General features: G+C 36.8%; 1 protein-coding gene across 1 annotated transcript; it reads right to left on the minus strand.

The window, feature by feature from the left end:
- Nucleotides 1-5,260: 5,260 nt before the first annotated feature.
- On the minus strand, nucleotides 5,261-5,908 carry LOC141629202 (mannan endo-1,4-beta-mannosidase 6-like). The gene is made up of 2 exons (XM_074442242.1): nucleotides 5,811-5,908; nucleotides 5,261-5,579 (listed from the first exon to the last, which is right to left on the minus strand). The coding sequence occupies exons 1-2, from the start codon at nucleotides 5,906-5,908 to the stop codon at nucleotides 5,261-5,263; spliced, it is 417 nt and encodes a 138-aa protein (XP_074298343.1).
- Between the last annotated feature and the right edge of the window lie 18,693 nt (nucleotides 5,909-24,601).

The following is a 24,601-nucleotide window of genomic DNA, read 5'->3' on the forward strand; positions in this document are numbered from 1 at the left end:
AAGCCACCATAGAATGAAGATACTCTAGATCTCATTGCAGTCACTGAAGTAATATGCTCTCGAACACCTTCCCAGATATAAATCTTCAAGCAGATCTATCTGCAAAGGTTCAGATCTTCCTTAGAGCATGATGCGGAACGAGCGCGTCCTGGAGATCATAAAAAGGTGTGTCTCTGCCTCTAATCCTATGATAAATTAAGGATTTTCTATGCATTCTGATGAGCGCTTTAGACAGCTGAGCCTGCGACAGAATTGTTTGAGGTTGTGCCTTATGCTTCTCATATGCAGAGTCTGGTGGAGGGTTATTGAATTGTCAGAAAATATTCTTTTTCTCATTGTACATGGTTGCGAGCTTTGCATTTTCTTGTATCCTTGTTAATTAGCAACTGATTAGCGTACTAGTGTGGGTATAAATGAGTATATGACATGGTTACTCCGTTGCAGCTTTTGCTAGCATATGTGAGCAAACAACGCTATGAAGGTTTTGAAGTTGATGGAATGATTGTTCAAAATGATGCAAAGGATCTCTACAAAGCTGGGGAGAAGAGATTGGGAACTGATGAAAACACTTTCATAAGGATCTTTAGAAAGTATAGCAAGTTTTTTAGAAAGTATAGCAAGTTCTAGATTCACATTAACACACTAACACTCTTTTGTCGGCAGTTACATGATTCAATCAGAAATTCATGAAGTACTAGATACGAATCTTATTTTTCTCTTTTTCTTATTTTGTGAATCTTAGGCCTTATTTTGTGAATTTTACGGCTTGTTTTGTGAAACTGGAAGCCAATATTATAAAAATTCTTCACAAGTGGTTGAAATTACCTATTTTGCTTTTCTTTTTTTGGTGAATCTCAGACCTTGTTTTGTGAATCTTAGAGCTTGTTTTGTGAACCTATAAGTTAATATTCTGAAACTTGGTCGTAAATCACCTATTTTGCTCTTTTCCTTATGATGGGGCATATTCTGCACCGCTGACCAAGTCAACATATTGAGCAAGGTCAAAGATATCCACAGCAAGTCAACGACTTAGACAGCCTAGCCGATGCAGCCCATCGGCTGTCGGTCACTGGGTCTCGGCATGGCAACTTGCCAGCCGGGGCACATACCCGCGTACTCACATCCAAGACCCCTCGGCGGTGAGTCAACAGGGCCCGCCGGCCTGCCATAGAAACCTCGGCCGAGGGGTAGATCAGTCTTTCCACCTGCTAGCCACTTGGCCACTTGGCCACTACGTGACAAAAGGTGAAAGCCTATAAATACTCCTCAACCTTCATTGAGGAAAGGATCCCAACACATACACAACTAAACCTAAATACACTATTCATCTGGTAATATCTTCCTTATCTCTCTACATTATACATTCAGCCAAGTAACAACTTATCCTTTAAGTTTACTGACTTGAGCGTCGGAGTGAGTACGCTTGGCACAAAGCCAAGCCCTCAGTTCGTTCATTGTTGCAGGAGAGACCGAGAGGAACGATTAAGACCAAAGGAGAATCCAACTCAAGACATCATTCAACAAGCCACGGGTGGTAACTATACTTGCTCTGGAATTACACCCGGAACACCTTATTTTGTGAATCTTAGACCTTATTTTGTGAATCTCAGAGCTTATTTTGTGAACCTAGAAGATAACTCTTTTGTCGGCAATTACATGATTCAATCAGAAATTCATGAAGTACTATATACGAATCTTATTTTGCTCTTTTTCTTATTTTGTGAATCTTAGGCCTTAGTTTGTGAATTTTACAGCTTGTTTTGTGAAACTGGAAGCCAATATTGTAAAAATTCTTCACAAGTGGTTGAAATTACCTATTTTGCTTTTTTTTTTTTGGTGAATCTCACACCTTGTTTTGTGAATCTTAGAGCTTGTTTTGTGAACCTGTAAGTTAATATTCTGAAACTTGGTCGTAAATCACCTATTTTTCTCTTTTCCTTATTTTGTGAATCTTAGACCTTATTTTGTGAATCTCAGAGCTTATGAAACTTGGACCTTAAGCTATTCTTCATAGACAAGCTACATCGATTCATGAAATTGCAGCCATCATACCAAATATGCTCCATAAACTAATCAATTGCAGCCATTCTTCGTAGATTACAATTGCAACAATTTGCCGATCAACAAGCTACATCAATAATATCGACATTTGATCAATTTCAGAAGACTTCATTCGATTAATTTGAAGGTAATTTCATGATTTTGATGAAAAATTGAATATATTCATATATTTTTATTAATTCACTAATAAGTGATGATATAAGGTTTGAATTTGATCAAATTGAGCGATTTTGAAAATAAAACGTACAAATTTGATCAAGATTGAGTGATTTTCCTTTACCTAACGATTTCATACTACTTTTTGACGATTTTGCAACTCGCTATGGAGATTGTAGATATTGAAACAGGTATTGAAACAGATATTTCTTTTTAAGCTCTAATTATTATTTTCTATTTCAGTTTTAATTTATGAAATTTTGCGTATTATTTATTTCGGTGTTGTGAATCTTGAAGGCGTTTTTGTGAATCATATAGCTTCTTTTGTGAACTTATATGTATTTTGTGAGACTTGGTCATAAGTTATTGAAATGGCCTATTTAGCTATTTCTCTTATCCTGTGAATTTTAGGCTTTATTTTGTGAATCTTAAAGGTTGATTTGTGAACATAAGTGGCTAAAATCACATACTTTGCTCTTTGCCTGATTTTGTGAATAACAGACCTTGTTTGTATCGATTGTATTACCGTGTTTGGAAGCATTAGAAAGACAACGGTAGTAGCCGTGCTTGTGTAGGCTTTGATGTTTGAATGCACGTATGACATAAGGTATAAGTCCTTCCATATTATTATGTGTATTGAGTAAATTTGTTGTTTTTGAATAAAACTTGGTTTAGAGAATTGGAGGTGTTTCGAATGGTATGTAAGTTTTGATGTGATGTGGTCTATTTGAATTAATGTCTATTTATAATAATGGAGCATTGAACTAGTAGAATTAGTGGATATGGATAGCAATAGTTGAAGGAAGTTTCATAATTAGCACGAGAAGGCGTCTTTCAAATAGCTGGCTTATTTATAATAATGGAGCATAGAGCTAGTAGAATTAGTAGAACTAGTAGACCTTGTTTTGTGAATCTTAGAACTAGTTTTGTGAATTTAGATTGTAATTCTGTGAAACTTGATCACAAGTTCTTGAAATCACCTATTTTGCTCTTTTCCTTATTTGGTGAATCTCAGAACTTATTTTGTGAATCTCATACCTTATTCACTGAATCTTAAGGCTTGTTTTGTGAAACTTGATCACCATAAGTGGTTAAAATCACCTATTTTGCTATTTTCTTTATTAGGTGAATCTCAGACTTTGTTTTGTGAATCTCAGACCTTGTTCAGTGAATCTTAGAGCTTGTTTTGTGAAACTTGGTCATCATAAGTGGTTAAATTCACCTTTTTTGCTCTTTTCCTTATTTGGTGAATCTCAGACCTTATTTTGTGAATCTCATACCTTATTCAGTGAATCTTAAGGCTTGTTTTGTGAAACTTGATCATCATAAGTGGTTAAAATCACCTATTTTGCTCTTTTCTTTATTAGGTGAATCTCAGACTTTGTTTTGTGAATCTCAGACCTTGTTCAGTGAATCTTAGAGCTTGTTTTGTGAAACTTGGTCATCATAAGTGGTTAAAATCACGTTTTTTTGCTCTTTTCCTTATTTGGTGAATCTCAAACCTTATTTTGTGAATCTCATACCTTATTCAGTGAATCTTAAGGCTTGTTTTGTGAAACTTGATTATCATAAGTGATTAAAATCACCTATTTTGCTCTTTTCTTTATTAGGTGAATCTCAGACTTTGTTTTGTGAATCTCAGACCTTGTTCAGTGAATCGTAGAGCTTGTTTTGTGAAACTTGGTCATCATAAGTGGTTAAAATCACGTTTTTTTGCTGTTTTCCTTATTTGGTGAATCTCAAACCTTATTTTGTGAAACTTGGTCATCATAAGTGGTTAAAATAAATGGGGGTATGATTTTCTTTCACATTCTTTCAAGATGGAATGAACTAAAGCAGCACATATTCAAAAAAAACCGCAATTAATTTTGTTCCTCAACATGAAGGTGGAAAAAGATCAGAAGCTATATACACAACAATACTAGTACAGAGCAAAATACCAAAGTGACAACTATTTCTTTTCAGCGTAGCAGTTAACCAAAAAATGGAAAGTTCCAAGGTAAGGACTAGAGCACACCTCGAGAATCAATTTCTTGATCGTTCCTCTAATGGCGGGGGGCAGAGAATAGGGAACAACTCACATGATGAAAACTAGTGGAATGATTTAATTATTTTAAAACCAATTAGCTCAAATGGCAGAGCGTTGTGCAATGCACAAGGTGTGGGTTCGAGTCCCATGTTGGTTATTGACTGCTACTGTTACTTCAAAGCCTAATTGGTATTTCTCTAGTTGACTTTTGGGTTTTGGCCTTTTTGGTCATGTCCAATTGCACCCAATTTAGATAATTTCTAACATTGACTTTACAAAGGACTCAAAATTGTAATCCTTTGCTCCTTTAGTGGCTCTGCACGACGTTTTGGCTTATGCACGCCGTTTGTGCACATCTAAGTTTGAGCTTCTTCTACTCATCCTCAATTTTGCACATCTAAGTACAGATTTGGCTAACTCATCCTCAATGTTATTGTATTTAAGTTTAATACACTAGATTCTTAAATTAACTAGGCTATATGAGATTCGAACTCATACCTTTGTGCAAGATTTGCACATTGCTCTCCCATTTGAGCTAATAGCCGTTAAGATATACGGTAAGTTGCTTTTATATTATTACATTTCTACTTTGGGTAGATAAGATTATTTATTACTCTGCAATATGGCTGACTGACTGACTCACTACTGGCAGATTCAAGCTAGCTTATCAGCTCTTGAAGATGCTTTGAAACAAGGATATGAAGACTTCTAAGGTACTTACTTGCATTTCCATTTACTAGTATTAATTACTACAATTGCTTACTGGAGTATATATTTGTAATGTACATACAGAGAATCCGAAGTGACCCAGATCTCGCAAACCTTAGAACATCTCCGGACTTTGATACACTCATGAAAAGATTTTATGAATCCTCCATCAACGAGAGTGCCGTCAATGCTATTAAATCTCTCTTTGGTCTTTTCAAAAACTAACCTCCGATATCATTCATCATTCATCAATCATCACTTCTTTCTTCTATTCATTTTTTTTGTATTCTTATGCTCCACTCATCACTATATTCTATGCTCAAAACACACAGTATTTTGGTGTACAGAAAATGGGTCTCCATATTCATTCATGTCTTCAACCAGCAATTGCCATATCATGGCCCCTCCACCAGCTTGCCCTTTTCTCGCTGACTCGAATATTTTGTCATATACAGTTGTGAACATAGATTTCCGATTATAAACTCCTTGATCTTTGACATCCGCTCGACAGCCAACTTCAGTAAACACAACAGGTTTCATCAGTATGTTCTCTGCATCACTGATATGAGAATCCATCCATTTTGATACGAAGTTCATCTTTTCAGTGTCGTTTGAAAGCGGCATCCTACAAGTTGACAGAAAAACCAGGTCACATAACAAAAAAAAACATTACCTTGCTCGCTCAAAGTCTCCTCTAGTCTTCGCCAATTGAAGAGTAAAATCTTGACAAAAAATAAGGTGGGCCCAACTTGAATTCTTGACAAGAAATATTATTGAAGGTCCAGTCTTAAACTTACACAAGATACTTTCTACGTAACTTAAAATTTAGGGGTGGTCGGTGTCGGGCCCTTCTAACTGTTCTAAGGTCCTCAACCAGGCATTGTGTCGTAAACCCGTGTCAACGACATAGATAGGTTGTTCTGCACAACCCATAATGAAAATTGAAGCCGACATCGCATTGAGTGGCCATAATTTCACAATAAACGGGGAGTGGACAATTTTATAGTCATTTTGCTATACTCCATCATAGTCTAGAAGACTAGAACCAGAGAATATTAAGTCTTTGATTCCACAGGTTATGGAAAATAAACCAAATCACATAAATTGCTGAAAATTATCAAGAAAGGACTAAAGCATTCACATGCTCAAAATCTTCATATGAATGACACAGTACCCAGATTGTTTCAAGGCTGATGTCCAAGATTGTGCAAACTAACCACGGATCAGAGACACCAAACTAATAACTCATGCTACTAAGAGAGTATAAAAAAATACCGGACTACAACGTCCCAATTCCACAAACTAGGAATTTGGTAAGCATTGTGAATGGGAGAGGGGTTAAGAATCGGATCACACATTTTAACTTATGGAGAGCAACTGTTGGTCTATAGCAATGACTAATTTCAGTTTGTGCGTATGTCCTCAAGCACTAAAGACACACTACAAGTCTCATAATGAATAAAAATGAATAAACTGACCAATTTTGTCCGGATATAAATGAATCAAGCAAAGTCAATGCCGTCAATAGCAGCACATATTCAAAAAACCTTTAGAATGACAGAAATTGTGAAAAAAACTATTGACATACACTAACATATTCCTTTCACGACGCAAAAATCACCACTAGTTCGTACCAATATCATATCAATTCAAATTTCAGCAATATTTATTTGTTGTTCTAGTATGATTTCTTGTCGTTCTAGTACGTTTCCAAATTCGCTATACATACGTAATATTCCTTTCACACACCACTGCCTTTCGCCTAAAATACACCGTAGATATACTAAAATGACAAAGAAATAATGCTAAAATGAAAGAAAAGCACACAATAATTTCAATCAAATAAAGTGAATAGATTAAACCGGATTGTTGATACTAAATCACACAAGATAAGAAAGTGAAGAGACGATGCAAAGAAAAGTGAACATGAGGAGATCAATGCCACTAGAATTAGGAGAATCAATCAAGGAACTATGAGATCGTCGAAAATCATCGCGGCCATGAATCACGAACTCATTTTCATCATAATCATCATCAAAGATCTAAATACTTAAATTTCACACAATCGATCAATTAACTAATCAATTAATCAAATAATTTCACCAGAATAATACATAAACAAAATAATAGTTGTGTAAGATGAACAAATTCAATAGTAAAACCTAGAAAACCGGAAATTACTAACAATAATAAAATCTGAACAATAAAAGAGCAAGTATATTATCAAATAACTGACAAAAATCACATAATATGGCGATTACAAGTTTAACATTCAAATAAATGAAAATTAAAAACAAAAAAGAATAACAGCGAGAAATGAGAATAATACTTACTCCGAGATTGTTGATGGACACATAATAAGAGTCAAGATCAAAACGTGAAGATCGAAGAAACATGGTGAATCGCAGCATGATTATGGTGTGGACGATGAAAATCAGGCTGATAAAATGGTGATTGAAATCGAAGTGAACGTCGAATTTGAGTTGAAGAACAATAGATGAAGAGAGAGAAAGTGAAGAGATGTGAGTGATTGCACGTCTGAGTAAATGAACGAAATTGAAGACGGAAATGTGTTTTAGTTGGGGTTTTGTATGGGGACACGTGTCATCATCTGAGGCATCTGTAGTTTTTTAATCTGACGGTTTGGTATGGGTACAGCTACCTCACCCTAATAAGGGTCCCTCACATGATTCAATCTCTCTCTCTCTCTCTCTATATATATATATATATATATATATATATAGAGGTAAGATCTAATGAGTCCTCCTCTCAAATTGAGTCCATAAGTCCCTCTAAGGGCCATTGGATGGACTCAATGAATGGTTGAGATGCATTTGATTAAAGGCTATTAAAAAGAAAAGGAAAAAAAATGTGGATGGGTGATTGAGATGGGTGATTGAGATTGAAAATTACCAAAAAAAATTACCACTAATCAAATTTCTATACATTAATTAATTTTTCTTTCTCTCTCTAGCCCCTAATTAATCAGTTTTGAGTTTAAGATTTCAGAAGTGTAAATGTAATGTTGTATGAGTTTTACAAGTGTAAATGTGATGTTTTACGAGTGTATGAGTTTTACAAGTGTAAATGTGATGTTTTACGAGTGTAAATGTAACATTTTAAGAGTGTACATTTGATTTTTTGTGACGGAAATTTTGAATTTATATAATTTTAACATTTTACAAGTGTAAATGTGAAGTTTTACGAGTGTAAATGTAACATTTTTAAGAGTGTAAATTTGATTTTTTGTGACGGAAATTTTGAATTTATATAATTTTAAGATTTTACAAGTGTAAATGTGAAGTTTTACGAGTGTAAATGTAACATTTTTAAGAGTGTAAATTTGATTTTTTGTGACGGAAATTTTGAATTTATATAATTTTAACATTTTACAAGTGTAAATGTGAAGTTTTACGAGTGTAAATGTAACATTTTTAAGAGTGTAAAATTGATTTTTTGTGACGGAAATTTTGAATTTATATAATTTTAACATTTTACAAGTGTAAATGTGAAGTTTTACGAGTGTAAATGTAACATTTTTAAGAGTGTAAATTTGATTTTTGTGACGGAAATTTTGAATTTATATAATTTTAACATTTTACAAGTGTAAATGTGAAGTTTTACGAGTGTAAATGTAACATTTTTAAGAGTGTAAATTTGATTTTTTGTGACGGAAATTTTGAATTTATATAATTTTAACATTTTACAAGTGTAAATGCGAAGTTTTACGAGTGTAAATGTAACATTTTTAAGAGTGTAAATTTGATTTTTTGTGACGGAAATTTTGAATTTATATAATTTTAACATTTTACAAGTGTAAATGTGAAGTTTTACGAGTGTAAATGTAACATTTTAAAAGTGTAAATTTGATTTTTTTGTGACGGAAATTTTGAATTTATACAATTTTAACATTTTACAAGTGTAAATGTGAAGTTTTACGAGTGTAAATATAACATTTTTAGAGTGTAAATTTGATTTTTTGTGACGGAAATTTTGAATTTATGTAATTTTAACAATTTACAAGTGTAAATTTGATGTTTTACGAGTGTAAATGTGGTGTTTTATGAGTGTAAATGTAGTATTTTAAGTGTAAATTTGAAAGTTTTTGTAATACTCCGTATTTATGAGTCTTGGGGTACTCTATCGAGTAGGCCTTACTCTGTCGAGTAAGGGAGTTTTGCGAAATGAAATAGTTTCTGACCTGTTGGGTACTCGATCGAGTAACTACGATACTCGATCGAGTAGGGGGGTACTCGATCGAGTACCTGGGCTACTCGATCGAGTAGCCGGTTTACGGGGGTTGTTTTCTCGGGTTTTGTTAATTATGCGATTAAGTATATAATCTTTTCGTCATTCATTCTAATTACTTTTCTAAAACCTAAATCACTGTGAGAAGAGAAACAAACTACGTTCATCACCTTAATCGCATTCTTAACAAATCCCGGAGCTTGGAAGGTCGGATTTCACTTGTCTTTACACCGTTGTAATCCTTGCGTCGAGGGTAAGACCTTTATACCATTTTTATTGTATTTCGTCAAAGTTAGTTAAATCCTAATTTTGGGAATTGGGGGTTTTGTTGTGTTATGTGCATAGTAGTAATTATGTGCTTGTATCATTAGGAGGAGGATTCGTAGAGGAACCTTTTTGACTTCAATTTGTGAGATCGTCGACAATTGTGCTTTCCGGTAGGGTTTCCTTACTCGATGATTACTTACATGTGGTGTGGTGTTGTGCTGTAATTAGTATAATTGGTTGATTCAGACGATGTAGTGATTGTATTGTGATTGTTTGTCTGTGGTTCTCGAGATGCGTTCTCGGCTGAGTGGAGTCACTTGCGGGAGTGGCTTCACGCCCTAGTTTCGCCCTTCGTGGAACCCGCCACGGAAGGGGATGTGCACATTAATGGGACAGGGTTATCACTCGGTATGATGAGCGGGGCTTAGGTGGGAACGACTGCGGTCCCCCATCGGCGTGGCTGGTCCAGTGGACGATCGGAGACGGAGATGGAGTGGAGTGCTTGATCGTGTGTGATTGTTTGAGTTGTGTTAGTTCTTTTGTATTGTTAATTATACCTCTTGTGTAAATATCGACCCCGGTGAATGTTTTGAAAACTGCGGTGATCCATTCGGGGATGGTGAGCAGTTATTGAGCGGGTATGACATGAGTCGGGATAGCTGGGATTGCCACGATCGAGATGATAGAAGTCTTCACGTAGTTTAGCGTTTTTACATACATTTGATTAGTTCAAGAGATGACCATTTTGAGAACATGTATTAGTATTTGGTTTGGTTTTTGGATTGTAACCTTTCGCTAAAGTATTACTATTTAAATATCGTTTCATTATTGTTTATTTGATTATCATTGCCTCGGGTAACCGAGATGGTAACGTCCTTATACCTGAGTGGTCCTGGTAAGGCACTTGGAGTATGGGGGTGTTACAAAATGGTATCAGAGCAACGATCCTGAAACCTGTAACCAATTAACCCAATGAATATAGGGAGTCAATTAAAATGAACCCGGGGTAAAGGTTGTAGGAGCTAATGCAAAGGCTTGGGAGACGTCCTAAAGTCGCGACCTCGCCCTACAATTTTGAACCGGTCACATGGGGGGGAATATCTGTTGCGTCATATGTGTTGTTTGTTCGCTGGTGTGTGGATGTGATGAGGTGTGTTGTAAATGTGGGATGTTTGAAGTAGAAGTTGAGAATATGAATGAAATTGAAGATATATATATATATATATATATATATATATATATATATATATATATATATATATATATAGAACTGTGTTGGAATGAGGAGCATGTTGAGTGATTACTATGTGGCATTAATAACATGATATAATTGTTTGTTAATGGCATGAGCAGTTGAGTAGCATAGTATGCATAATTAAGAAATGATATCGTGTTGATAAGTTGTATTACATGATAGAATATGTTATAACATGCGGGTAGCATGTTCGAGTTAGCATGACTCGATCGAGTGGGACTGACTCGATCGGGTGGGTTTTTGACGTTTTTGCGACCAGAATCGAGTTTTAGGGTACTCGATCGAGTAACTAGGGGTACTCGATCGAGTAGGGGGTCACTCGATCGAGTAGCCTGGCTACTCGGTCGAGTATGTTAGAGGTCAGAAGGTCTGTTTATGTTCTGGAGTCGAGGTACTCGATCGAGTATGGGAGGCACTCGATCGAGTAACCTCTTACTCGATCGAGTAGGTTGGGACACTCGATCGAGTAGCACCCGGGTAGCTTTGTTTTCGTGTTTTGAGGTTTAGTACATGTGTTTATGTCTACCCTTTCTTATATATAGCTTCAAGATGCCGCCTAAGAGAAACGCTTACTATGCGAGAGCTGAGTCCATGAATACGGATGATATTGTTAAGATGTTGGAGCACCAGGATGCTCTTACGGAGGCCTTAAAGAAAGTGAATAAGGATAAGGAGGTTGATCACTCTAAGATCAGCCTTTACATAGCTAGGTTCAACCCAAAGGAGTACAAAGGAACCGGGGAACCAAACCTTCTTGACAACTGGCATCGTGAGATGGAGAATATACTAGACCTCGTTCATTGTCCTGATGAGATGAGGGTAGAGCAAGCTGCGTTCTACCTGAGAGAGGCAACTGGTGAGTGGTGGGATAAGGTGAAAGTGAGTGCCAGAGAGATGTATGCTAACCAAGGCTTACCTGCGATACCTTGGGATGAGTTCCGTAGGGCTATGAGAAAAGAGTTTGTGCCAGAGCATGTGAGAAGCAAGCTGAGGGAGGAGTTCGACGGGTTCAAGATGACATCTGACATGTCTGTGGCTGAGTACTATAAGCAGTTTAACGAGAAGTCTAGGTATGCTGAGGACATGGGATTGAGTGATGAGAATGGCGCCGAGGTTTGAGAGGGGTTGACCCCTAGGATCATGGATAAGCTACCTGTAGGAGTCCTTACTGATGTTAAGGACGCTTATGAGAGAGCTGGGAGGGCTGAGAGGTTAGTGGAAATGGCTCAGGAGAGGTCTGGTGTTGAGAAAGGAAAGGCTGAGAGTGAGGGTGGTGGCCAATCTAGTCATAAGAAAGGCAACCACAATCAAGCTAAGGGGTTTTCTCATTTGGGTCGTGGTTTAGTTTGGGGCTTCCTTCGGGCGTGGCCGTGGGGGTAGCAGTAACAGTTGGGGTATGACTTTCTTTGGTTGTGGCGGTGTCGGCCACAAGAGACATGAGTGCACGAGTGTACCTGGAGCTTTTCAGGGGACGGGTCGGGGAAGTTATTCTCAGGGACCGACACAGAGTTATGCGAGCAACAGACCAAGTGGGTCATGGTCTAACCGGGGGAGCCGAGCTATCAGTGGAGGTAACCGCAACGGCGGTAATTCTTATCGAAACCAGCTACGAACAACAACAACAATCGGGGTCGGGTGCTAAGCGGTCACATCAGCCCAAGATCTTGTCCAGGAGGTGGACGGAAGACCGATGGAAAGTTGTTCATGATGGACAAGAAAGCGGTGAGGAGGATGCACATGTTATCACCTGGTACCTTTCTTGTTAACGGTATTCATACCTTTGTTTTGTTTGATTCTGGGGCTTCGATCGTTTGTATCGTCGAGTCATGTTAAAAAGTTGGGTTTGAGAGTTTACGAGTCTGTAAGTGAGAAAGTTTTTATACCTTCGGGAGAGTCTGTATCTTGTGGAAGGTTGTTTAGGGATGTGTCTATGATAGTTGGGCAAGTCGACCTACCTGTAGACTTGCTAGAGTTTCCTTTTAACGGTTTTGAGATGATAGTTGGGATGGATTGGTGAGGAAAGTATAAAGCTAAGATAGACTGTCATCAAAAGAAAGTGTCTTTGAGAGGGCCTAAGGGTGTTAGTGTGTCTTATCGTGGGTTTTTAGTCAAACCCAAAGTTAAGTTAATTGCAGCTATCACGTTGAAGTCCTATCTGAGGAAGGGATGTCCTTTGATTTTGTGCCATGTGAGAGATGACCGGATAGAGAGTCCGACGATTGACGAGATACCGGTGGTGGGAGAGTTTGCCGATGTTTTCCCCGACGAGATTAGGGGTTGCCACCGAAGAGGGAGATAGACTTCACCGTTGAGTTGAAACCGGGGACGGGGCCAATTTCTAAGGCACCGTACCGGATGGGTCCTAAAGAGATGGAGGAGCTCGGGGAAGCGTTAGATGATCGATAGAGAAGGGATACATTAGACCTAGTGTATCGCCGTGGGGAGCACCAGTTCTGTTCGTGAAGAAGAAGGATGGGAGTTTGAGGTTATGCATAGATTACAGAGAGCTGAACCGAGTGACGGTGAAGAACAAGTATCCTTTGCCAAGGATAGATGACCTGTTTGATCAGTTGAGTGGTGCATCAGTCTTTTTCAAGATTGATTTGAGGTCGGGGTACCATCAGGTGAAGATTAGAGAGGTGGACATACCAAAGACGGCTTTTACGTCGAGGTATCGTCACTATGAGTATGTGGTGATGCCGTTTGGATTATCTAATGCACCGGCCGTGTTTATGGATTTGATGAACAGAATCTTCAGACAATTTTTGGACAAGTTCGTGGTGGTATTCATCGACGACATCTTAGTCTACTCTAAGACTAAGGAAGAGCATGAGGAGCATCTGAGGATCGTGTTGCAGACGTTGAGGGACCATGAGTTGTATGCTAAACTGTCCAAGTGTGAGTTCTGGTTGGAGAAAGTTGCTTTTCTGGGGCATGTGATCTCTAAGGAGGGAGTAGCTGTGGATCCGACAAAGATTGAGGCAGTGACAAAGTGGGAAGCACCAAAGAATGTCGCTGAGATTAGGAGTTTCTTGGGTTTAGCTGGATACTACAGACGGTTCGTGAAAGATTTCTCCAAGATAGTTAGACCTATGACAGCTTTGATGAGGAAAGAGAACAGGTTCCGTTGGGATGAGAGTTGTGAGAAAGCGTTCCAGACATTAAAGGAGCGTTTGACCACAGCTCCTATCTTAGCATTGCCTGAAGGGATCGAGAACTTTGAGGTTTATACAGATGCCTCAAAGAATGGGTTGGGATGTGTGTTGATGTAGAACGGTAAGGTGATTGCCTATGCTTCTAGGCAATTGAAGCCGTATGAGGAGAACTACCCTACACATGATCTGGAGTTGGGTGCGGTGGTGTTTGCTCTCAAGATTTGGAGACATTACCTTTATGGGGCGACCTTTAAGGTATTTTCTGATCACAAGAGTCTCAAGTACATCTTCACTCAAAAGGAGTTGAACATGAGACAGAGGAGGTGGATGGAGCTGATTGGCGATTATGACATGGATATTATCTACCATGAAGGGAAAGCCAATGTCGTTGCAGATGCTTTGAGTAGGAAGAGTGTACACTCCCTGTGTACAGCTCTATCTTTGATGAGGTTGAGAGATGAGGTGGGGAAGTTTGGGATACATATGATTCGAGAGGAGATCTTTGTGGGAGATTTGAGCGGCTGATCTTTATGATGATATTCGAGGTAAACAAGCTTTAGATCCTAAGATGGTTGAGTTGAGAGTCGGAGTAGAGAAAGGGACAAAGTGTCCCGATTTTCTATTCACACGAGATGGTAGTTTGAGATTTGATGGTAGGTGGTGTGTCCCTAATGATGAGGAGCTGAAAAAGACAATCATGACAGAGGCACATTGTACACCATATTCAAGACATCCAGCGGAGACAAGCTATACAAGGATTTGAAGAACACGTTTTGGTGGCCTGGGATGAAGAAGGAAACAGCTGAGTTTGTGGCCCGTTGTTTGACATGCCAGAGAGTTAAAGGGGAACAGCGACGACCACAAGGTAAGATTCAGTCTTTGGAGGTACCTGAGTGGAAGTGGAAATCCATTTCTATGGATTTTATCGTGGGTTTACCGAAGAGTCAACAAGGTAATAACATGATATGGGTGATAGTGGATCGACTGACCAAGTCAGCTCACTTTGTTCCAATGAAAGATACATGGACTAAAGCACAATTGGCTATGGCTTATTGAAAGAATGTGCTTAAGTTACATGGAGTCCCTAAGGACATAGTGTCTGACAGAGATGCGAGGTTTATATCACGGTTCTGGAAAGAGTTGCAGGAATCCTTGGGTACAACTTTGAAGATGAGTATAGCTTTTCATCCTGCGACAGACGGTCAGACTGAGAGAACAATCAAAACTCTTGAGGATATGTTGCGAGCTTGTGTGATGGACTTTGGTGGTAGCTGGGAACAGAGGTTGGATTTGATAGAGTTTTCTTACAACAACAGCTACCACACTAGTATAGGCATGGCACCGTTTGAGGCGTTATATGGGAGGAGATGCAGGAGTCCGATTTGTTGGGACGACAGTGCTGAGGCAGTAGTTCTAGGACCAGAGATGGTACATGAGATGGTTGAACAGATTAAGATGATCAGGGAACGCATGAGAGAGCAGCTCAGGATCGACAAAAGAGTTATGCAGATCTACACCGCCGGGATATAGAGTTTCAGGTTGGGGATAAGGTTCTTCTGAAGGTGTCTCCTATGCGTGGTGTTATGAGATTTGGGAAGAAGGGCAAGCTGAGTCAGAAGTTCATCGGTCCTTATGAGATCTTAGAGCGAGTTGGGGAGGTTGCTTACCCCTGCTGCTTTAGAGAGAGTGCATAATGTGTTTCATGTATCGCAGCTGCGGAAGTATGTGAGTGACCCGTCACATGTGTTAGAGGCAGAGAGCATAGAACTAGATGAGTCTTTATCATATCTTGAGGTACCTAAGCAGATCCTTGACCGGAAGGTTAGGAAGACTAGGAGTGGTGAGACAGTGTTGCTTAAGATCCTTTGGTCTAACCACGAGACAGAGGAAGCTACATGGGAAGCAGAGGAGGTCATGAGAGAACGCTACCCTTTCCTTTTTGATCAGGTATGTTTGGTTACGAGGACGTAACCTTGTTTCTTTTAGGGGGGTAGGAGATGATCGCAAAGAGTTTTTAAGAGTTTTTATGCCCTTTTTACGTTGTGTCAGTATAGTTGTTGTCGTTGAGTCGGGTTGAGTTTGAGTTAGTAACAAGTTTTTATATTGAGTTTGCTTCGGCTGTTGAGTCGGGAGTGTGGTAGTGTGAGTCTTTGTTTTGTGTTGGTTTGAACTTCGGGGACGAAGTTCTTTTTAAGGAGGGAAGACTGTAATACTCCGTATTTATGAGTCTTGGGGTACTCTATCGAGTAGGCCTTACTCTGTCGAGTAAGGGAGTTTTGCGAAATGAAATAGTTTCGACTGTTGGGTACTCGATCGAGTAACTACGATACTCGATCGAGTAGGGGGTACTCGATCGAGCACCGGGCTACTCGATCGAGTAGCCGGTTTACGGGGTTGTTTTCTCGGGTTTTGTTAATTATGCGATTAAGGTATATAATCTTTTCGTCGGTCATTCTAATTACTTTTCTAAAACCTAAATCATCGTGAGAAGAGAAACAAACTACGTTCATCACCTTAATCGCATTCTTAACAAATCCCGGAGCTTGGAAGGTCGGATTTCACTTGTCTTTACACCGTTGTAATCCTTGCGTCGAGGGTAAGACTTTTATACCGTTTTTATTGTATTTCGTCAAAGTTAGTTAAACCCTAATTTTGGGAATTTGGGGTTTTGTTGTGTTATGTGCATAGTAGTAATTATGTGCTTGTATCATTAGGAGGAGGATTCGTAGAGGAACCTTTTTGACTTCAGCTGTGAGATCGTCTGAAAATTGTGCTTTCCAGGTAGGGTTTCCCTACTCGTATTACTTACATGTGGTGTGGTGTTGTCTTTGTAATTAGTATAATTGGTTGATTCGAGACGATGTAGTGATTGTATTGTGATTGTTTGTCCGTGGTTCTCGAGATGCGTTCTCGGCCGAGTGGAGTCACTTGCGGGAGTGGCTTCACGCCCTAGTTTCGCCCTTCGTGGAACCCGCCACGGAAGGGGATGTGCACATTAATGGGACAGGGTTATCGCTCGGTATGATGAGCGGGGCTTAGGTGGGAACGGCTGCGGTCCCCCACTGGCAGGGATGGTCCAGTGGACAGTCGGAGACGGAGATGGAGTGGAGTGCTTGATCGTGTGTGATTGTTTGAGTTGTGTTAGTTACTGTATTGTTAATTATACCTCTTGTGTAAATAATCGACCGGTGAATGTTTTGAAAACCTGCGGTGATCCATTCGGGGATTGTGAGCAGATATTGAGCAGGTATGACATGAGTACTGGGATAGCTGGGATTGCCACGATCAGATGATAGAAGTCTTCCGCTGTAGTTTAGCAGTTTTTACATACATTTGATTAGTTCGATGAAAGAGATACCGTTTTGAGAACATGTATTAGTATTTGGTTTTGTTTTTGGATTGTAACCTTTCACTAAAGTATTACTATTTAAATATCGTTTCATTATTGTTTATTTGATTATCATTGCCTCGGGTAACCGAGATGGTAACGTCCTTATACCTGAGTGGTCCTGGTAAGGCACTTGGAGTATGGGGGTGTTACAGTTTTAGAGTGTAACTTTAGTCCTTTGAGTGTGCCTTTGGTCCTTTATAAGTGTAACTTTTGTCCTTTAAGAGTAAAACTTTAGTCCAACTACCAAAAAACACCACCGCCGTCGTCCTCCACCACCAACTCATATCCACACAAAATATGAGTGCAAATCTATATAATTTTAACGAGTGTAAATGTACAGATATACAAGTGTAAATGTAAAGAAATGTGAGTGTAAATGTAAACAAATACAAGTGTAAATGTAAAGAATGTGAGTGTAAATGTAAAGAAATACGAGTGTAAATGTAAAGAAATACGATTGTAAATGTAAAAAAATATGAGTATAATAAATATATTTATTAGATCTAAGAATAAAAATCATGATATGAGTGTAAATGTAAAGAAATACGAGTGTAAATGTAAAGAAATACGAGTGTAAATGTAAAGAAATACGAGTGTAAATGTAAAGAAATATGAGTGTAAATGTAAAATATGAGTGTAAATGTAAAGAAATACGAGTGTAAATGTAAAGAAATACGAGTGTAAATGTAAAAAAATACGAGTGTAAATGTAAAGAAATATGAGTGTAAATGTAACAAAATACTATCAATGTAAAAAAATTCGAGTATAAATTTGGAACAATAACAATAACACCAACGAATATTAACAACTAACTTTATTATGAAACTTAATAATAAAAAAATAGATCTTAAAAATACTAAGTATCTATTTTATAGATCTAAGAATAAAAGTAGATCTAAAAATTAAAAGAACAAGCAACAACTATTCGAGTGTATATATTTTCGAGTCATTAAAATAACAAGCACCGATTCATTAAAAGAACAAGCGAGTCATTAAAAAACAAAACCATGTTAACAGCCATCACCAAAAAAACAAAAAAACGGCATCACCAACAAAAAGTAGTTGCTTGTTCTTTTAATCACCAAATAAAACATAAAACGATAATAGTTACTTGTTCTTTTAATCAGCAAAAAAACAAAAAACGATAATAGTTGCCATGTTAACAAAATCTGAAAACGATAAATCTGAAAACAATAAACCAAAAAATCAAACGCCATCACCAACACCGTGAGGGGAAATGGCTAGTTGTGCGTCGGGGAAGCGGCATTTTTGGTAGATCTGGGTTCGTGAGGGGAAGTAGCGGCGGTTGTGTTTGTTGGAGGTGCGGCTGTGGTGGTTGTGGTGTTGGAGAAGGGGAGAGGAGGTGCGGGAAATGGTGGTGGTTTTTGTTGTTGTGATGTCGTGGTCGTGGGAGGTGTCGAGGGTGGTGCGTGAGGGTGGCGTGTGAGTGTGAGGGAGGAGGCAGGTGTGTGTGGGGTGGTGCGTGGTGGGAGGCAGGTGCGGGAGTCGGGGTGAGTGAAGGATGTTTTTGTGGGGGATGTGTGGTGGGCGTGGGGTGGGTGTCGGTGTGGGTGGTGGTGGGCCGTGGGGGTGTGGCTCAGATCTGGAGTGGTGAGGGTGGTGCGTCGGTGGTGGTGCGGTTGGGTGGGCGTGGGTAGGTGGCGGCGGAGGTGGTCGTGGGGTCGGGTAGGTGAGGAAGAGGAAGAGGGGGGAATTTTTTTTTTTTGAATTATTTGGTTTTTGAGTTTTGTTGGATTTTTGAGAGGAGTTGATTTTTTTTGGTTTTTAGAAAGATGAGGGGGAGGATAATTGTGAGATGAGAGAGAAGTGAGTGGAAAAAGAAGGCTTTTATAGTGCAATTAGGGTTTGATTAGTGATGGTAGAGAGGGAAAGGGATTAATTAGCATCCATCCCCTTATTTTAGCCTTAATCCCACCTTTTTCCCCTTCAATCTCAACCTCCCATCTCATCTTTTCAATGGCCCTAAAGAGGACTTAGGGACTCAATGAAATTTGATGGACTCACTTGATCTCTTCTATATATATATATATATATGATACCAAGTTAATCGGATCTTTATACAGTATCAACATAGTATAAGAACGAGGTCGCACACCCAAGTGCTCATTACAAGTGATTGGGATATTACCACGAAAGTGTTTAATCTGAACTGGTAACAACTCGGAGATGACAAAAAAAACGCCTAGCGCCTATCCGCGGCATAACAGCAAAACGGTGCCTCTCCTTCCACAGTTATCAATTCAGATTGAACAAAATGTGTACCCTCACTAAACCTTCTTATTTTATGTTAATATGTAGTAAAACCATCTTAATATAATAACACATCCATGGTTACATATATAACTTAATCAAGTGTTGTCATAATTCAACAAAGGATTTAGCCTATTAGGCTCATCCTTACAGTAAAATAAAAATTAAAAACAAAAATAAAAATAAGAAGACTTACAAACTTAAATTGTGCTCAGAATAGAAGACGAACGGTTGACAAGATTTTATTTATTTAAGAAAGGAGATTTACAAGGGGGAGAGAGAAAGCTTAGGGAGAGAGGGGGGTAGGAGAAGCCTGCCCTCAACTAAAACAACTGCCTGTTTATATAGGCAAAAAGAAAACTATTCACAAACAGTAATTGTACTGTAAGCTTTGAAAAACAACCACACTTTATTAGTGCATAGAACTATTCCACTTTATTAGTGGGAGAACTATTGCTAATGCTCCATTGTGCATCTTCTGAGTGGCATCTTTTTACTATTTCTGTTGCATGCGTCTTCTGAGTGGCATCTTTATTCCACTATTTTTCCTTTGTCTTTTGATTTGGCATCTTTGGCCCTTTTATTTGTTCTTTCTTCTTCTATTAATAATTGGACTTCTATCTCTGCTTCCATTTCTTGAGCATCTTGAAGAATGTCAAATTTGTTCTTGCTATTGGATGCTGTAGACATTGTCATTGATATATCGCTTGTCTGGGATTTATTATCCTCATGCATTTGTTTTTTAGCTAAAGCCCTTTTTGCCAATTTGGAATAATGGTTAAGAATTTCAGCTTCAGTTTTATCTTCGATTTGAAATAATTCTCCAGATAGTTGGTGCTCTTCCAATTCTCTAGACTCTTCAGCATTGAAGATAATTAGACTATCAATCTTGTCTTGAATTAAATTGATTGTGTATATACACTTTAACTCATTAGTGTCCTTATCTTGTCTTAACATTGCGTCCCAAAAACGAGAATATGATTCTCTTTTTAAACAAAATAATTTGAGATCAGTATATCCTATTTTGGGGATAAACTTCCAAATCCAGGGAATAGAAAATTCAATAAAGAAATTTATTTGAATAATGCCAGGAATATCATCCTGATCAGTTTTTGGAAGTAATTCTTTCCATTCGTCATAAAGATTTTTAAACATTTGTGGCAGGATATCTTCATTAGTTCCATAAAATTGCCACCATTTAATTAACCAAGTTGGTAGATTTTGATCAAAAACTTCAGGGTAAATTTTTATTAGCCATGTATGGCTTTTTGTAGGATTTTCATATAAGAAAACTTTGTCAAAAGCCTGGATGTAATCCCAGTAATTGTACTCAACTTTGATATTATTTTTGTTTATCAAGGTTTTAGAAGTAGATGGAGTTATTCCCCATTCTTCAATGGATATTATCCTTTTGATATTAATTTTTGAAAATCTCCAGAAATTTCCTGGATCCTCAAAATGCTTAAAATTGCATTCATTATCAGCGAGGATTCCTTCATATAAACTTCGACTTTTATAAGTCTCCATAGGATATTGATTATTTGTTAAATAACGGTTATATAATAACCAGGGATTATCTTCCCATTTTTTGTCAGAATTTTGGAGTATAATTATCTCCCTTTCCTTTGGTGATTTCACCATTTTCTCTTTTTCATCAAAAGAATCTTTCATAATTTTTTTGAAAGATGGAGAACTTATATTAAGTTCTTGTTGTTTCCATATTTGGAATTCCTCAAATTCTTCTTTTGTGATATTATCACATAAATTCTTGGCTATTAGCCTTGTTCCACCATATTGTGCCAAAATATTATTTGGTCTTATATAACCAGATGATGAACCTGGTCCTGGGTTATTCCCATATCTGATAATTTCGGATGATTGTCCTGGGTTATTCCCATATTTGATTATTTCGGATGACTGTCTTCCTCTCCCTCTATTAGAAGGATAAGAAAAGCGGCCACGATCACGACCTCGACCAAAATCCATTCCTGAAACAGAAAACAAACTCTTATAGAGTTAAATACTCCCTTGTTAGAAAATTAGGGAGGTGATTATCAGATCCTTTTTTATAATGTATTTCAAAATCAAAAGGGGCTAAATGAGCTTGCCATCTTGCAAACATTTGTTTGGAAACATCATGTTTAAAATCTTTTTGAAACATAAATTTCGCAGAACTACAATTTGTTCTTATTGTAAATTTTTGGTTATATAAATCATTTTGAAATTTTAAAACACATCTGACTATGGCTAAAACTTCTTTAGCAACAGTTGCATAATGAGATTGTGCAGAATTCCATTTTCCTGAATAGAAACGGACTAAAAATTCCTGTTTATTATTGGGATCAATTTGTTTAAGAATCCCTCCATAACCAATATCTGAAGCATCAGTTTCTACTATTTTTTTCCCAATGAGGGTTTGCCAAACTAAGGCATGGTAAAGATATAACTTTACTCTTAATTTTTCTAACAGCTTTCGTGTGATCATTAGACCAAGCACAGTGATTCTTCTTCAACCTGTCATATAAAATAGCTGTATCTTTTGCCAAATCATCATAATAAGGTGAAATATAATTCAAACTTCCTAAGAATCTTTGAAGTTGAGTTTTGTCAATAATTTCATCTGGGAATTTAGACCCAAATTCAATACTTCTATTAATAGGAATAATTTGGCCTTTCTCAATATTATGACCTAAAAATCTGATTTTAGTCTGAAATAAAGACATTTTAGTTTTAGAAATTACTAAACCATTAGATATGACAATTTTTTTGAAAATATCTAAATGCTTAAAATGTTCTTCTATATTCATGGGGAAGACGAGAATGTCATCAATATAAACTATGATAAAATGACTATAATTGTTAAAAATATCATTCATAATTTTTTGGAATTCTGATGGAGCATTTTTTAAACCAAAAGGCATAACATGCCATTCATATTGTCCAAAAGGAACATTAAAAGCAGTTTTATATCTATCTACTGGGTCAATTTGAATCTGCTAATAACCAGATTTTAAATCAAATTTAGAAAATATGAGAGCTTTATACAAACGATCTAATAAATCATTTTTATTAGGCATTGGATATCTAATCCATTTTAAAACTTTATTTAAAGGTTTATAATTAATAACTAATCTAGGAACTCCTCGTTCCTTTTCAGCATTTTTGTTAACATAAAAAGCTGTACATGACCATGGTGATTTGGATGGTCCAATAAGTTTTTTCTCTATAAGAGAACTTATTTCTTTTTTGCAAAATTCCAAATATTCTGAATTCATTTGACAAGGTCTAGCCTTGGTAGGAACATTTTCTTCCCTAAAATCTTCTTCATAAGGAAGATTTACTATATGCTTCATCCTATTTCAAAAAGTATTAGGATGATCATTGCAAATAGATAAAGAAAATTGGTTTTCAATATCGATAATTTTTTTCTTTAATTTAGGATTTTTTAGTTTTTGATCTATAGTCAAAATATTAACTTCATGTTTTAAAAAACTTAATTGGTTTTCTTTTAAAGAAATTTTATTATAAATCTCATTTATAGCCTTCATAAAGGGTTTCATGATGAAACTGAAAGTAATAGTATTTCCTTGATAATTGGCTGTTAAATTCTTATTATCTGCAGTAAAAGGATAAATCTTTGTTATAAAAGGTGTTCCAAGAATAATAAGAACTGACAGTTTATTTTTGACTAAAAGAAAGCTTAAAGGAATGCAAGTGTTATTAACACATATATCAGCTTTTGGGAGTTTAAATTCAATATCTAATTTGTCTCCTCCTGCCTGAGATAAACTATGAGTGGTTTTGACAAAATACCTGGAGTCAATTTCTCCTTCTTGTATAACATTTAAGTCTTCTCCAGTGTCAATTAGAGCAATAAATTCTTTAGAAAATTGATTATTAATCCTGAGTAAGATCTTAACATACCATTTTTGGCCAGCAACCATATTTATGGTTTGGAGAAATTTTTTATTTCTCTCTAATTCTGGGGGTGTATTAACAAGTTGCATAGCTTGATCTTTACCATCTAAATTAGGGATAAAGTCAGGGATAGGAATATCATGGTTATCAACCTTTTTACCTTTAGATTCTTGATCATTATTTATCAAATCATGTTGAAAAATAAAAAGTTTTTCAAGATTAGAAATTCTTATATCATTTCTTTGTTCTTCAATTTTAAGATGTTTAATTTCAGATTTTAAATTATCCATCTCTTTTAAAATATCTTGTAAAGAAGAAGGACTAGAGGTTGTATTTTTATTTTGAAGACGTTTATAAACTTCATTTAAAGAATAAGGTTTTTCTTCTGTAAAATTCTTTTTTGTGTCATAATCAAAATTATTATGAGAAGTGCTAGGTATATTTTCAATAATTTGAGATCTTAATTCTGCATTTGGGATAGCTTTTAACATATCCAACCAATTATTATTGGTGAGAACTTGAATTTTTGAATTTTGAAAATTGGATAAAAGATTAAAGAATTCATCTTTTTTGGGATTAATACAAACTTTTCCCTGTCCACATGTTTCACATTCTGAACTAGTAGTTGCAGAACTACTATCTGTATAAAAAGAATCATTTTTAAGAATTTTCAAATTATTACTAGAATTACTAGAATCATCTGACAAAGTTTCAGTTCCACTTTGTAGATTTTGTTTATTAAGAAATAATTTTGAAATCTTATCTTTAAGATCATCATCTATATCCAAATTATTAATTTGTTTTTGGGTCCAACAATTGTTTGCCATATGACCTTTTTTATTACATTTGAAACATCTCATTTCCTTTGGAGGTACATAACCTCTTTTTCTGTAATGTTTTTTATGAAATTTTCTCTGATTTTTCCGATGATTTTTTTCTTCTAATTTTTCTTTAGAATATCTTTTCTTCCTATATCTAGGATAATAAGGTTTATCATTACCTTTGTGCTGTTTTCTACGAGAAGTAGAAGGCATATCCATACCAAACTGTTCACAAAATTCACCTAATTGATTTCTTTCAATAATATTTTGGTGCTTGAGTTATTGGTTTAATTTAATCTCATTACAAAGGTTTATTCCTTC

The sequence above is a fragment of the Silene latifolia genome, chromosome Y (assembly GCF_048544455.1).
Source record: "Silene latifolia isolate original U9 population chromosome Y, ASM4854445v1, whole genome shotgun sequence".
NCBI lineage: Eukaryota > Viridiplantae > Streptophyta > Magnoliopsida > Caryophyllales > Caryophyllaceae > Silene > Silene latifolia.